Source organism: Antechinus flavipes, chromosome 3 (assembly GCF_016432865.1).
Source record: "Antechinus flavipes isolate AdamAnt ecotype Samford, QLD, Australia chromosome 3, AdamAnt_v2, whole genome shotgun sequence".
Lineage (NCBI taxonomy): Eukaryota > Metazoa > Chordata > Mammalia > Dasyuromorphia > Dasyuridae > Antechinus > Antechinus flavipes.
The window spans coordinates 579744923-579759347 of record NC_067400.1 but is presented as its reverse complement, the minus strand read 5'-3'; the positions used below and the strand labels follow the sequence as shown (position 1 = coordinate 579759347).

The window sequence follows — 14425 nt, the reverse complement described above, 5'->3', positions numbered from 1 at the left end:
TCGCTCCCAGTACTGAGCACATTGTATTGCACATAGGAGGTGCTTGATAAATGTTTGAATTAAATATCACGTAATATTATCAAGCTGACTTTCCCTCTTAATTCTTCTGAATTTGAGAAAATTAAACAGCAAAGGTTTGATGGGATAGAGGAGGAGGAGTGATGTGGAATCTTGGCTGGAGCCAATCACACATATGTGGAAACATCTATATCCTTGGCACCATCTGTGCCATTCCCTGTTTGGAACGAGTCAGTAACTACATTGTCTGGTCATTGATTAAAACATTTCAACTGAAAGCCAGCTATTTACTTGGAAAGGAGAGAACAATCTCATGGGCTAAGGGAATGGCTTCCTCCTTCCCTCCTCTCTGCCTGCCTTTCTTGGCATGAAGGCAGGAGAGTAAGGGCTTCATATTTAGGCTGGGGGCATAAAAGGAAGACTAAGAGCATAAAATTTGCCTGTTGAATTAACTCATTGATCAGTTCCTTATTGGCTGCATGAGCTGACAATAAAAGTCTCTTCTTTAGAGAAGATTGAAACTCTCTAAAGGAATTTAAAATAAAGAAAAATTACAGGGTTTTCTGACTTGTAATTTCATAGAATTATAGAATCTCTGAGTTGGAAAGCACTGGAGTTTTGTTTAGTATTAGAATTATAGAATTATATATAGAATTAGTATTATGGAAATATTGTTTAGTATTATTTAGCCCAACCCACACCTGAGCAGGAATCCCCTCTACATTAGACAGCAAGGAAGCCCGCTCCCCATCCCAGAAGTCTGCCTTTATTCTGATATTAGCAGTTGGTTCTGTGAGTTAGGACGTTGCTTCAGAATCTGGAATTTCTTCACAATACTTATTCAGTACTTAGTATGGTGCCTGGCACATGGTGCTTTGTTTTCTGTCTCCTCTCCAGCCACATCCTCACTTTCTTTCTTTTTTTTTTTAAATTTATTTTATTATAGCTTTTTATTTACAAAACATCTGCATGGGTAATTTTTCCAACATTAACCCTTGTAAAACTTTCTGTTTCAAATTTTCCCTTCCCCTAGCTAGCAGGTAGTTCAATACATGTTAAATATGTTAAATATGTGTTAAATACAATATATGTATACATATCCATACAGTTATCTTGTTGCACAAGAAAAATCGGATCTAGAAAGAAAAAAAAAACCTGAGAAGGAAAACAAAAATGTGAGCAAACAACAACAGAGAGAGTGAGAATGCTATGTTGTGATACACACTCAGTTCCCGTGGTTCTCTCTCAGGGTGCAGATGGCTCTCTTCATCACTGAACAGTTGGAATTGGTTTGAATCCTCTCATTGTTGAAGAGAGCCATGTCCATCAGAATTGATCATCATATACTTAATTGTTGCAGAGTATAATGTTCTCCTGGTTCTACTCACTTCTTTTAACATCAGTTCATGTAAGTCTCTCCAGGCCTCTCTGAAATCATCCTCCTGATCATTCCTTACAGAACAATAATATTCCATAACATTCATACATCATAACTTATTCAGCCATTCTCCAACTAATGGGTATCCACTCAGTTTCCAGTTTCTGGCCACTATGAAAAGGCTGCCACAAACATTTTTGCACATGTGGATCCCTTTCCTTCCTTTAAGATCTTTTTGGGACATAAGCCCAGTAGAAACACTGCTGGATCAAAGGGTATGCACAGTTTGGTAACTTTTTGAGCATAGTTCCAAATCTCTCTCCAGAATGGTTGGATTCGTTCACAACTCCACCAACAATGTATCAGGGTCCCAGTTTTTCCACATCCCCTCCAACATTCTGCATTATCATTTTCTGTCATCTTAGCCAATCTGAAAGGTTTGTAGTGGTATCTCAGAGTTGTCTTAATTTGCATTTCTTTGGTCAATAGTGATTGGGCACCTTTTCATATGAGTATAAATAGTTTCCATTTCTTCATCTGAAAATTGTTCATATCCTTTGACCATTTATCAGTTGGAGAATGGCTTGTATTCTTACTAATTCGAGTCAGTTCTCTATATATTTTAGAAATGAGGCCTTTATCAGATCCTTTGAATGTAAGAATGTTTCCCCAGTTTATTGCTTTGCACCCTCACTTTCTACTCACTACTTTGCCTTGTTCCTGTGGCACCCCATAAATTGACGACAGCCCATTTCACATTGATCAGAGAACTTATGCCCAAGTTCTAAGGTGAAGAGAAGCCTTTGTCTGGGGCTTTCATTATTTGTTTGTTTGTTTTTTAATTATGGAATTGGATTTATCTAAGGCCCTTTACAACTCTTAGTATTCTTTGTCCTCACCTACTTTATCCACAGTAGTAGGGACCCTTCTTACTCTGGTGGTCGTAATTCACATTTAATTGGAGCTGTCAGGTTCACTTTTCCCACCTGTGGACAGTTGCCTGTAATTGTTAGCAAAGTTCCCCCTTAGTTTTAGTATAGTGAGGCTGACCTGAGTTCACTCTACCCCTAGCGAGGCTTCATAATCTCCTCGGGATTCTGGGGGTACCGCTGAGGAGTGGGATGTCTTTATTACCAGTGATGCGAGCTCCCCTGATGTTGGCCAACAGTGGCTAGCACCCTGGTTCTAGTTAACTGCTTAAGGCCTGTCTGAGGTCAGGGCCTCCAGACTGCAGGCCTCATGCTCTGTCCACTGTACAGCAAGGGAAGGCAGTTTTGAAAGTTACATGTGGAATTAATTATACATGCTTTTTAAAAAAGGAAGCAACATGAAAGAAAATTTATACTTTAACATATAATCTCTTGTGTTTTTCTAGATAGAAATTTTTTTAAAAAGTTTTTAAGTTCAGAATTTACAAAAATCTAACGAAGTCACTTTCAAATAGAGAGAGGAATTGGGAAAAGCTTCAAGGTGAGGGGGGTATTTGAATTATATTTTAAAGGATAGATTGAGTGAATAAGGACCCATAGATGAGAAAGCATGGGATGTGTTTGTAAATTAAATTTCTTGTTACCTGAAATAGTGTCCAAGAGTCTTTGGAAATGGCATAAACCAAAATGTTTTTTTTTCTCCCCATGCAGATACTTAAAACTTTCCCCAAAGCACCCAGAGTCAAACACTGCTGGAATGGACATCTTTGCCAAATTTTCTGCATATATTAAGAATTCAAGGCCAGAAGCTAATGAAGGTAAAATATACTAGTTATTTTGACAATGGTGGTGATGATTGCACTTTGAATCCATAGTGTCTTATGGCTTACTAAAAACTCTTAAAATGATTGTCAATATAGCTGTGCGCCCTTTTATTTCCATGAACCATTGATGAGTTTTTAATTAGAAGCTTCTCTAAAGGGAAAGCCAGTGTGGAGAATTTGGGATGTGATGGTAACATATCAGCCCGGGAACCAGCTGCCCCAAGTCCTATAGGGCTCCCTTCTAGAACGAAGAGTTCATAAATTAGGTTGTATTTAAAAAGTGTAAGCACTCTTCTTAGCTTGTGGTCTAGTTCCGTGGGAGCAGTGTTAGGGCAAAGCTTAAAAACATGTCCAGGGGACCTTGGTCAAAGAGATGTGCCAGGGGCAGGGCTTTGGGTGCCTCCCCAGCTCCTCCAGCCTCCTTTCTCCCTCTGAAATGAGCGAGTCAGATCTGCTGATCTGTGAGGACCCTCAGACCCGTGATCGGAGAAGACCCTCAGATCGGCTGATCTACAAGGCCTTGTGAGGACCCTCGGACTGATCTGTGAGCCTTTAGACTGGTGATCTGTGAGGGCCCTCAGGCTGATCTGTGAGTTCCCTTCCAGCTCTAAATCCTGGGACCTGAAAGGCTAAGCTCCATTTCAGTACATTGTTTCTCAAATCTCACTTTCATGATTTTACCACCTCCTCTTATTTTGCGGACCCTGGCTTGGGATTCATTATTGTTGGCCAGGACAGACTCAAATCACCTCTTTCCGTCTTCAACCACGAGCACTCGGCTCCATCCAGAGGATGCGCTAAATAGGGCCGTCCCCACACAAGCTTCTGGCTTTTCCCATAACTGTATCAGGGGATGCTGAAGAGAGGGGACAGGGGCGGCCCCCAAGGAGTGAGGGGCTGGTTCTTAACGGACACTCGGCCCTGCCTCCTGCCAGTCTCTGTGGAGAGCCGGGCAGTTCTTGTCTTGATTATTAAGTAGTGTTCGTTCATTTCAGGACTTCTCCATTTGGGGATTGAAGCTCAGCCTTTTTTTATCTTGGTTTTAAAAAGTCTATTTCATGAAATGTTTTCCTGCAATTAAAAGTGGCCAGCCTGATTTGCTCTAACAGCAAGTTCTGGTTTGAGTCATTTGTTGACTAACTTTGGCATCTCTGGTGACGGTTTGTGCGCTGACGAGTCAGGTCCCGCGCCCTGGGCCTCCCCCACCGTGCTGCCATGATGTCAGGCCCCCACAGAGACCCAGCGGGAGACCCCGAGCGGGTTTTCCCTGTAGTGTCTGCCTCAGTCATCTCCTCTGATCCCTTTTCTTTTCTTTCCAAGGCAGGGAGCCTGGTTTTCATTCCCAACAGTCACTGACTAGGGCTTTGGGACCATATACATGGGACCTCAGTTTCCTTATGTGGAAGAAGAGGAGGCCCCTCCAGTTAAAAATTCTATGATTCTATTCATTATTGTTCAAATTTTCAACTGTTTAGCCTTCCTTTTTTTTTTTTTTTCTTTAACATTTTAACTACTTTCCCTACTGGAATCTTAAAGTGGTGTTTATGGTTTAAAGGGTGGTTGGATTTCATCTGATACTTAAGAAGAAAACCTTTTCCCCGCTTTAGAAATAATTGCCTTTTTGTGTGTCTTTGGGGCAAGGAGGGGAGGAAGTGACTCACGTGACTATGCTCTCTGCAGTACTCGTCACCCCTGCCCCTTATTAATGTGCGGCTGCCTAGAGCAGATAGCCCACCTTGGCCGGCCTCAGGCTGCCACGACGGGCAAGAAGAACCGGCACAATGGGCTGCCCAGTGCAGGATTCTGAGACCTTACTATTAAATTACCTATTAGTAAATAAGAGCACACAGTTGCTAAGTAACCTCCCACCACAGGGACCTGTTAACTGCAGGGAGAATTCAGAAAACAATCTTTGGACTCTGTGGAGTGTAGCGGGGTCTCCCTCGTGGACTTTTGTTCGAAAGCCTCCCTTCTCTGAAATGCAATTAAAATCCTTTCCTAAGCTGGGCAATCCAGGGACTCCCAGAGCATTCCCCGCGCCAGGCACAGTGGGAAGGAGGTCCTGGGCCCTGTGGAGCCTCGAGGTGTTCTGCTGAGACAGATGATGAAGGAAGGAAGCCTTGTCTGTGCCTTGCTTTCGTAGCCTACTCAGTAACCTGGGAGAGGTCTTCCCTCCTGGGTTCAAATCCTGCTCCTGAGCCCAGGAGATTCAGGAAGCCTGGGAAGGGCCAGTGGGTGGGCTGCGGGTTGGATGCCTCTGAGGAACTCCCTGTAAAGGGCTGGATCCCCTCTCCTCCTGCCCCAAATATCCGTGTTCTTGCCACTTCCTCTGATAATCAACTACAATGCACTTTGTCCTTGTGAGCTTTTCTTTTTTCTGTGCAAAAGATTGATGTTGCAGAAATTTTCTGTTGGTTTAAAGAAGAATGGGGGGGAGACCTTCAGAGCTGGGAGGACGGAAGGCCTTTTTGAGGGAAGCAGAGGGTGGGCAGGGTGGGCTTGGGGTAGGGCCTCTCTCAGAGATTCCGCCCTGCCTGCCCCAAGCTCCGAGGTGTCCAGGCCATGGGCTCCAGCCTCAGCAGTGACAAAAACCGGTGCCCAGGTACCAAAATCTGTAAACACGACCCCTCCCACTACCTCAGGTAGACCAAGGAAGGGGAGGAGTCTGGTGGAAGGTGCATCTTTAACAAATAGTTACAAAATGGGGATGGGGTGGGGGCTGAGCCTGTCATCTTCCTGCTGTGGGGCATCCTCCCCGGGCAGGCCGGCGCCCCTCTGCAGCCGGCGCTCCTGGAGACCCAGCTTCTTCCGCAGGGCTCGTGACCGCTGTGGGCCCTCCGGGGGCTGCGAACTTGGTTTCTCCTCAGTCGGGGTTTAATTTCCCGTCTCAGGCGCCCACGTGCCCGGGGTCACATAGAAGTTTCTGGGGTGAAGGAGGCTGCAGGTGGGAAAAGCCCTGGCCGGAGCAGGGGGAGGTCCGAGGGAGGCCATGCTGCCTGTCCCCTCGGGCCGAGCTTTTGGCCTTCGGGAAGGGGGAGGCCCCAAGTCAAAGGGGGATGCGCTTCAGAAATCCCCCGGCCACGCGGGAGCCGCTTGCTCAGGGACCCCCGCACCCCCGGGGCCGAGCCCCTGCACGTCAGGCAGCCTTGTCCGGGGCGGGGCCGCCGGCTCTCCCGAGCAGCCTCCTCCTGCCCTTGCTCTCCGGGCCGGGCTCCCCCTCCCGGGGGGTCGGGACAGCCCCCAGTGCTGGGAGAGGAGGGGCTGCCCCGGGCGCCGGCTGCGGGGCTGGGAAGAGCTGGCTGCCTTCGTGCGGCTATTCGGTGATCTCTGGTGCCCCCTGCTGCCGTGGAGTTTTAGTGTCTGCAGGAAGAAGGGGGAGCCTGCCTTGGCTCGGCCTCCGCTTCTGGCCTTGGGCTCCTTGGGGCGGGGGCCTGGGGCGGGGGCGGGGGCTGGGCTGGGGGCCTGACGGCTGTGCTGCGTCCCTTCCCTTCTAAGGGCCCCCCCCCCCCCGGGTGTCCCAAGGCAAGCCCCGGCTCCCTCCCCTGTTAAACACGGGGGCTCCCAACTCGTGCTGGGAGGGCTTTGGCGCAGCGCTGATGCTGTTGGAGAGCGAGGCAGCTCCCGGGCTGGCGACTGCTGCGGCCCGAGCCGAGCCAGGCCCTCGGGGCTGCGTCTGCGGGCCCTTCCGGCCCCTGGGGGCCGCCTGTCAGCCCTCCCACCCTCCGGGACCCCTTTGGGGTTTTCTGGCAGAGGTGCTGCAGCAGCTGGCCCTTTCCTCCCCAGCCCATTCTGCAGGTGAGCAAACTGAGGCCAGATGGACCTCGGGTCTCCCTCCGCGGGCCCTCTGCCTCCAGCCCCCCCGCGGTTCTGCTCTTTGATTTTTGCGTCGCTTCTTTGGCTTCTTTGTATTTAATGTCGTGCATTTTTAAAATGGTTTTTGATGACGTCACTAATTTGGAAGAACATGAAGCAGAGATGAGGAAGAAGGCGGGCAGGGCGTGAGGGAGCGCCAGGGCTTTTAGGCGCCACTTGTCCCCCACCCAGGCCGGGCACCAGGGGCGTCAGGCGTCTGCCTACAGAGAGGCGGCCCACGCCCGCCGGGCCCCCAGTAACAGGCCGGGCCCCCAGTAACAGGCCGGGCCCCCAGTAACGGGCCGGGCCCCCAGTAACAGGCCGGGCCCCCAGTAACAGGCCGGGCCCCCAGTAACAGGCCGTCCCTTTTCTCGCGCAGCTTTGGAACGGGGTCTGTTGAAAACCCTGCAGAAACTGGATGACTACCTGAACTCTCCCCTCCCCGATGAGATCGATGAGAACAGCATGGAGGATGTCAAGTTCTCCACCCGCAAGTTCCTGGATGGCAACGAGATGACGCTGGCCGACTGCAACCTGCTGCCCAAGCTGCACATCGTCAAGGTGAGCCTGTTTCATGGGGCCCTGATGCTCCTCCCTCCGTCAGACACTGTCCCCGGCAGCGCCACGGGGAGGCAGAGGCCAGCGGCTCTGAGTCAGTAGTAAGAAGAACCTCACGATGGGCTAAAAGGCCCGAGAGGTGGCCCACGGAAGGCCAGCTGCTGTGCCGGCCACTTCATAGATGAGGGAGCTGAGCCACAGACCCCGGGGCCTCTGAGTCTGGGAGCAGTGAGGGTCTTGCCTCCCCTCCCCCCATGAGGGTCTTGCCTCCCCTCCCCCCATGAGGGTCTTGCCTCCCCTCCCCCCATGAGGGTCTTGCCTCCCCTCCCCCCACGAGGGTCTTGCCTCCCCTCCCCCATGAGGCCCTCCAGGAGGAGCTGGGCTGTCCCTCAGGCAGGAGGCCACAGAGAGACTTCCTGGCTTTGTGCAGACATTCAGTGGAGAACCAGGGGAGGCGTCCATGCTCTGAGGGGCCGAGGCCCCGCCACGGGCTGCCCCCAGTGCTCCCCTGCTCACGAAGGGGTCAGAGACGGTGGCGCTGCTCCCGGGCCCCCCGGTCCGGCACTTCTCGGCTCAGTGCTTTGGGGACCCACTGTTAGTTCCTCGCGTGGAGTCCCCATGGCCTGTGGGAACACATTTGGGTTCTGCACGGGGAAAGCTGTGAAACAGGAACTATCCAAATCCGCCTTTTCCTTTCCTGCTCCTTTGCTCCACTTCCCCTGTTGTGTTTATACATAACTCTGTGGGGCTCCTGCGGACCCCGAAGGAACCTCGTTTCCCCGAGCAGAATCCCGGCTCCTCCGAATTAGCATTGGGGTATGGAGGGGCTTGTCTTTGGGGCTTGTGACACTCCCAGAAACAGGCTGTGGTTGGAAAAGCCCTTCCCCGTGGGTGGGCAGCCCCTCGGCTCCCCCGGTGCTCGCCCCCCTCTGGAAGTCGGACCGGCCGGGCCCCCCGTGCCGCCGGAGGGGGCTCGCACGGTCTGCTCGGCAGGACGCAGAGAATCGCTGACTCCGGCCCTCCGTGTCTGTGTGTTTTAGGTGGTGGCCAAGAAGTACCGCAACTTCCTCATCCCCAAGACCATGACTGGCATCTGGCGCTACCTGACCAACGCCTACAGCCGGGATGAGTTCACCAACACCTGTCCCAGCGACAAGGAGGTGGAGATCGCCTACAGCGACGTAGCCAAGAGACTAACTAAGTAAAGCAGCCTCCGGGAGGGCGGGCCCGCCGCCTGCCCCCTAACCGAACACGCTTCTTAACAGAATACCGCTCCTCTTCCTCTCATGTAGAAGTCCTACTTTGCATGAATGTGCAGTTACTCAAAATTAGGATAAAGGATAGACTAGGTACAGTAGCTATCAAAAATATACACTCCTACCAAGTGTTGCAGTGGTCTTTTTTGGTGTGTTTTTTGAGCCCCATTTCCCCCTGACCCCTCCAGTCTGTTGCGTTTGGGGACGCTCCAGCACAACAGTGTGTTCATAGGTATTTATCACCTTTCAGGGCACTCTCTGTTTTGTCTGTTCCCTGCTGGCCATAGTTACAAAGAATTGACTGACCGTTACCTTAAAGTGGCTCTGGGAACTTCACGAGTCAGCCGCAGACTCTGACCCCGCTGTGTGATATATGTATTTGTGTGTATTTGTGGATGTGGGCTTTCTGATTGTAGGCAGGGCTGCAGAAGGAGCCCCTGCCGCCAGCGGTTCCCGAGGAGGCTCCCTGCAGGGCTGCGGAACGGCTCGCTCCCTTTTCCAGCTCTTCCCAGTCTCGGTGCACAGAGAAATCCTCTCTCCCCTTCTCCCCCACAGCATTTGTTTCTTTATTCCCGTTGTTACTCTCCGTACAGAGGGTTTGTAGGGAGAGCTGGTGGGGCTCGCTGTGCCCCGGTGGGAGGGGCGCCTGGGCCCGGCCTTCGAGCTGGATCCCACTGGGCAGTTTTTGTCCCAGCAAGAGAGCCTGACGCCATTGATTTGGAAACAGCCCCGAGTTCTCCAGTTTGGTTGGATGGAAGTAGACTTACTTTGAAGTGGCAAAGAACCTTTGCTCTTTTTGGGTCTTTTGTGAAGTTTTCTGCAAGTAAGTTCCCTAGTGGCCTAGACTCGGTGACTGGGAGGTAGATCCTGTGAGTAGTGATAGAAGCGCAGAGATCAGCGACGTGAGAAAGCTCGGGGGGCCCCAAGGAAAGGCCCGGCTTGGCTGGGTTTGTGCCTCAAAGGGACCTTACCCGAAGTCCAGACCTGCCCAGCTGGGCCCAGGCTGAGCCCTTGATAGGAGAGGGTCCTCGTCCCCCCTCAGGGACATCCCTGTGGCCTCAGTCAGTGTCTGGGCGTGAGCGCAGCTGGATAGTCGGGAGATCACGGCCCTTCCGTGAATTGTCTCACCGCAGCCACAGTGAAAATAGCACCACCATAGAAATCCCCACCCCGTCCCCGAGAGGTCTTCTACGTCAGGGTCAGTCCCGTTCTCCTGAGGGATGAAAAGCAAGGGGCTGAGCAGGGAGCCTTTGTAGCATTTATAGAAGCTGGCAGGAGTGCTGCTCCAGAGAATATGATTATGGTCATAGTGATTTGGTAACAGCTTTTTATCTTTTATAGAACTGAAGTGCTATTTCTCCTAAGCTATATTGTGAGACTTTTTGAACCTACTGCTTAAAATGGGAATGCTTTTATATGCTAACATTTCATGAGCATTGGCTTTGTGGAAACAGCCCGACTCTTTAAAGTATCCTGCCTTTTTTATTTTGTGTGTGTGTTCTACTTTACCTAAAGTTAACTCAGCGCAGGAGAGTAACAGCTACAAAAGGTCTGTTTTGTGTCCATTTGGCTTAGGAAGATGCCTTGGTCTTGCCTTTATTATCGGCCCCATTGTAGATCAAATGTTGGCAAATTTTTTTTTTTAGGTTTTTGTTTTTAACCCTTGTCTCAAATACTTTGCATGGAGACTTTTTCAGCTCCAAAAGGAAAAAACTGCAGATCAGTTCTTGAGGACTTAGGAGACCCCTGTCCTTCCCTTGTTCCCTTGGTCAGAGGGATGCATCTCTACCTGGACACCATCACCCTCCCTTACCCTCTCCTTTAAGTTATGGCATTTCTGTGAGTCGTAGTGGGTGGAGGAAACGTGGGAAGAGGAGGAGTCCATGTTCTCTTTAGCCAGACTGAGAGCTGATGGAAGGGAGAGAGGTGGTTCCCTGAGTTGCCTTGGCCAGAAGCTGTGAATCCTTTGACGATACTTTGGTAAATTGGTCCCTGAGCCACAGCAGATGCAGGCAGCCTGTCTCTTGCCTGTGGCCCCAGAGAAGTGTGGTGGAGAACTGGCCTAGATTTGGGTCTCCCAGGGTCACTTCTGCAAACAGGATGAGAAAACACAGACAGTGAGAGAGAGGGTACTGCTGGGAAGAGACAGCCCCCAGCCCCCTGCCCCATTCCCTGTATTAAATGGCCCCTCCCAGTCTTTGTCAGCACCTCTTGCCCTCCCTTCTTCAGAGAACTTCCCTAATTTGGTATAAGTTGAGTCCAGATTTCTCTACGTAAGAGCATAGGTTTCATCACTTTTAGCTCTTTGTCTAATTAAGGACATTAAGTAGTAAGGATCTTTGAGACCAGGCTAAATGAATTCAAAGAAACAAAGAGAAAATTAAAGGGCTGTTATCCTTAACTGCTGCCCTTCAGCCATATGTCCAGCCCATCTTTGGACCACCAGGGGGGCACGGTGGTGCTGGAGGAACACAGGCCCTGCGCTCCCTGCAGAGAAGGGGGTCCTGCTCAGGGCTCCTTTCTTCCCCACATTGGGAAGTTGCACCAGAGCTATAGGGAGTTGTTGGATTGTTTTTATTTCCACGTAGCTAACATCCATTTAGAAATGAGCAAAAAAAAAAAAAAAAAGGCAAAATTTAGAACAAATAGCCATTGATTTTATTTTGTACCTGTTTTGACATCCATCTCATCTTGTGTTTGAGTGTGCTAATGAACCAATTTCTTGTACTATTTATACTCAGCATTGAATTCAAAGACAAGCAAGTTTGTCATGCTTTGTCACACGAGTCAGCCCCTTTGGGGCCGAGTGAGGTTCCTGCCACCAGGTTTATATTTTTGCCATGGAAATGGTCTCAGCCCCTGAAGCCATAGCATTGGACAGAATTGGAATATTTTCTGCAGAATTACTTGAACAGTTCAATGAAAAATGTATTGTAGTAAGCCTCTTGTCTTCCTTTCTTTCTGGAACTTCTTTTACAGATATACCAGTATACTGCTGGCAGCTATTGTTTAAAAAAATAAAATAAAAATTATATTTTCACTACCAAACAAGACTTTTTTTTCTCCCCTGTGGCTAGAGAACAAAATCCTCAAAAACATTTGAATCTTTCAAGATGTCATTTTCTGATCAGAACAACTGTGAAATTAGAATCCAATCAATTTAGGGACCCGATTTGTCACTAACGGAATAAAGTCACCTCTCTGTGCTTCTATGAAATAATGGGACCAACCAGGTATTGGTTGAGGATCCCTCCAGGTACTGTGACATTTCACATAGCAAGAAATGGCATTTTCCAGTTGGGACGGCCGACATGTTGGAATAAACCCATAAATGAGCATCATTGGTACAAAAACATGACACTTTGGTATAGGAAAGGCTTTCCCTTAGGGGAAGTGTATTGGGAGCTGCTCCAGCCCTCAGTGATTGTCTCTCTCAGATGCAGAGCACCGGGCATAGAATGTGAGGGACCCAGAAAAGAATCTGATACCGGGAGCACCTAAGTAAGCACTTGCTATGCCCGAGGCAGTAGATGGACCAAGTGCTGGGGGCACGAGGACAAGAAATCAAGACAGTCCCTGCCCTCCGGAAACTTTCATTCTTGTGGGGGAAGGAAGCCAAAGGGGCTGGGGGGTGGGGGTCAGTGCAGGCCGGTTCCCAGGAAGTGAGGCAAAAGCTTGGTTCTGGCAAGAGAAGGTCTAAAGGCCACTTCTTGGAGCCGGAGGCAATTCCAGGAGGGGGTCCGAGATGCCACGGATGGCGGTCAGAGCAGAAGCAGCGGGGTTTGGAACTGCTAGCTGAGTCCATGAGTGAATGTTGAAGTCAGAAATCCAGACCACGCGTAAACTGGATGATGCTTTTTTCCCCTTCTAATGTTGAATTTCCTGCACCCTTATCTAAGGAACTTAGAACTCTCACTGTGGAGGGATGAGTCTCACTGTAGGAAATTTACTGATAATTATTTTCAGAATCCAGCTAAGGCCCCAAGAATGCACACAATCAATTTGTAGTCCTCCATGGGGAGAGCTGGACTCCTCCTGCTTCCTTTTCTACATCCTTCTAATTATAATCCTCAAAGTTGCCAATCCGTAGGTACAGATAAGACCTTGCTTCCCCACTATCACTGTTATGGGAAAGGAACATCACTGATGTCCATCAGAGGTCTTTCCTATAAGAAAAAGGGAATTGGGAAGCTGGCATGGGGGCTGCATCCCCCGGAGCGGATTCAGCATCACATCGGGAAAGTGGGAGGAAGCCTGCTGTGAGAAGAAACCTAAAGACTTGGAACGTCCTTCTCGCTAACCTGCCTGAAGCCCGTTGGTCGTAAAGAATGTCCTTCAGTATATTTTAGAACGTTGGAAAGTTCTGTGCTTGGAGTGCTGGTTTTCTTCCCTGTTGTGACCACTGGCCTCCAACACACATTTAGAGAAGCAGTTCCTATAACAGGGAGAAGAATATTATCCCAACTTTACGGATGAGCAAACAAGAGGCAGACAAGTAATTTGTCCAGGGTCACACAGCTGGTCAGTATTTGAGATTTCAGTTCATTTTTTTCCAGTCCCAGGCTCTGTGCCCTATCCACTACATCTCCAATCACAGACTTATGACTAGATTTCAAAGTAAACTACAAAACAGTAATCATCAAAAAGGATTTGAATCTGGCTAAAAAATAGATCCTTGGGTGGAACTGATGAGATATACAGTATACAGAATCAAATGAACACGAGTGTTTGATAAGCTATTGAAGTAAGGATTCAGTAATTGATTTAAAAAAACTGCTGGAAAAAATGAAAAATAGGCAGAAACTAGGTATAAGATCACACATTGTATATACCAATTTAAATTCCAATTGGATGCATGACTTAAATGTAAAGTCTGATGTAATAGAGAAAGAAAAAAGAGAATATCTTTCAGATTTACAGATAGAAGACCAAATAAAGAGCGGAGAGGATTATAGAAAATAAAATGGGCAATTTTTTTCTTAAACTTTAAGTAGTATTTTATTTTTCCGAATACATGTAAAGATAGTTTTCAATATACATTTTAAAAAACATATCCCAAATTTTTCTTCCTCTTTTACTCCTCAAGACAGCAAGCAATCTAAATATGTGCAGTTTAAAAATGGGCAATTTTGAAGATATGCAATATCATCAAATAATGACATGCAATAAAAAAAGTTTTACACAAAACCAATGCAGCTAAAGTTAGAAAGGAAGCAGATAACTAGGGGAAGGGGTATTTCTTTGATAAGTCTCGTTTCAAGATATATAGGTAGCTATTCACTTTTATGGATGGATGTCATACTTTCACTTGATTAAAAAATGTCAATCTTTTCTGTACTTCATTAAATTACAGGAAATGTAAGAGTAAAAGATACAAAAAATAAAAGTACTTTGTAAATGTACAAAACCTAAAACTAAAAAAACCAAAAAGATATATAGGTAACTGACCTAAGTCTAAGAATAATAAAATGTCATTCTTCAACTGATAGAGATTACAAATAGGCAGCTTCAAGAGGAAGAAATCCAAGCTATCAATAGCCATATAAAAAAAGTCCAAATGACAAATAATTAGATAAATGCAAATGAAAACAACAGAAGTTCTTCACACCC

General features: G+C 48.2%; 1 protein-coding gene across 2 annotated transcripts in view; it reads left to right on the top strand.

Moving 5' to 3' along the window:
* The window catches only part of CLIC4 (chloride intracellular channel 4), a 74665-nt gene extending 62799 nt beyond the window's left edge, over positions 1-11866 (top strand). For both annotated transcript variants that reach the window (XM_051988218.1, XM_051988219.1), the window contains exons 4-6: positions 3037-3143; positions 7381-7562; positions 8600-11866. In XM_051988218.1, the coding sequence (XP_051844178.1) occupies positions 3037-3143; positions 7381-7562; positions 8600-8764 (454 nt within the window). In that variant the 3' untranslated portion in view covers positions 8765-11866. The remainder of the gene's footprint in view (positions 1-3036; positions 3144-7380; positions 7563-8599) is intronic.
* The last annotated feature ends 2559 nt before the right edge of the window (positions 11867-14425 follow it).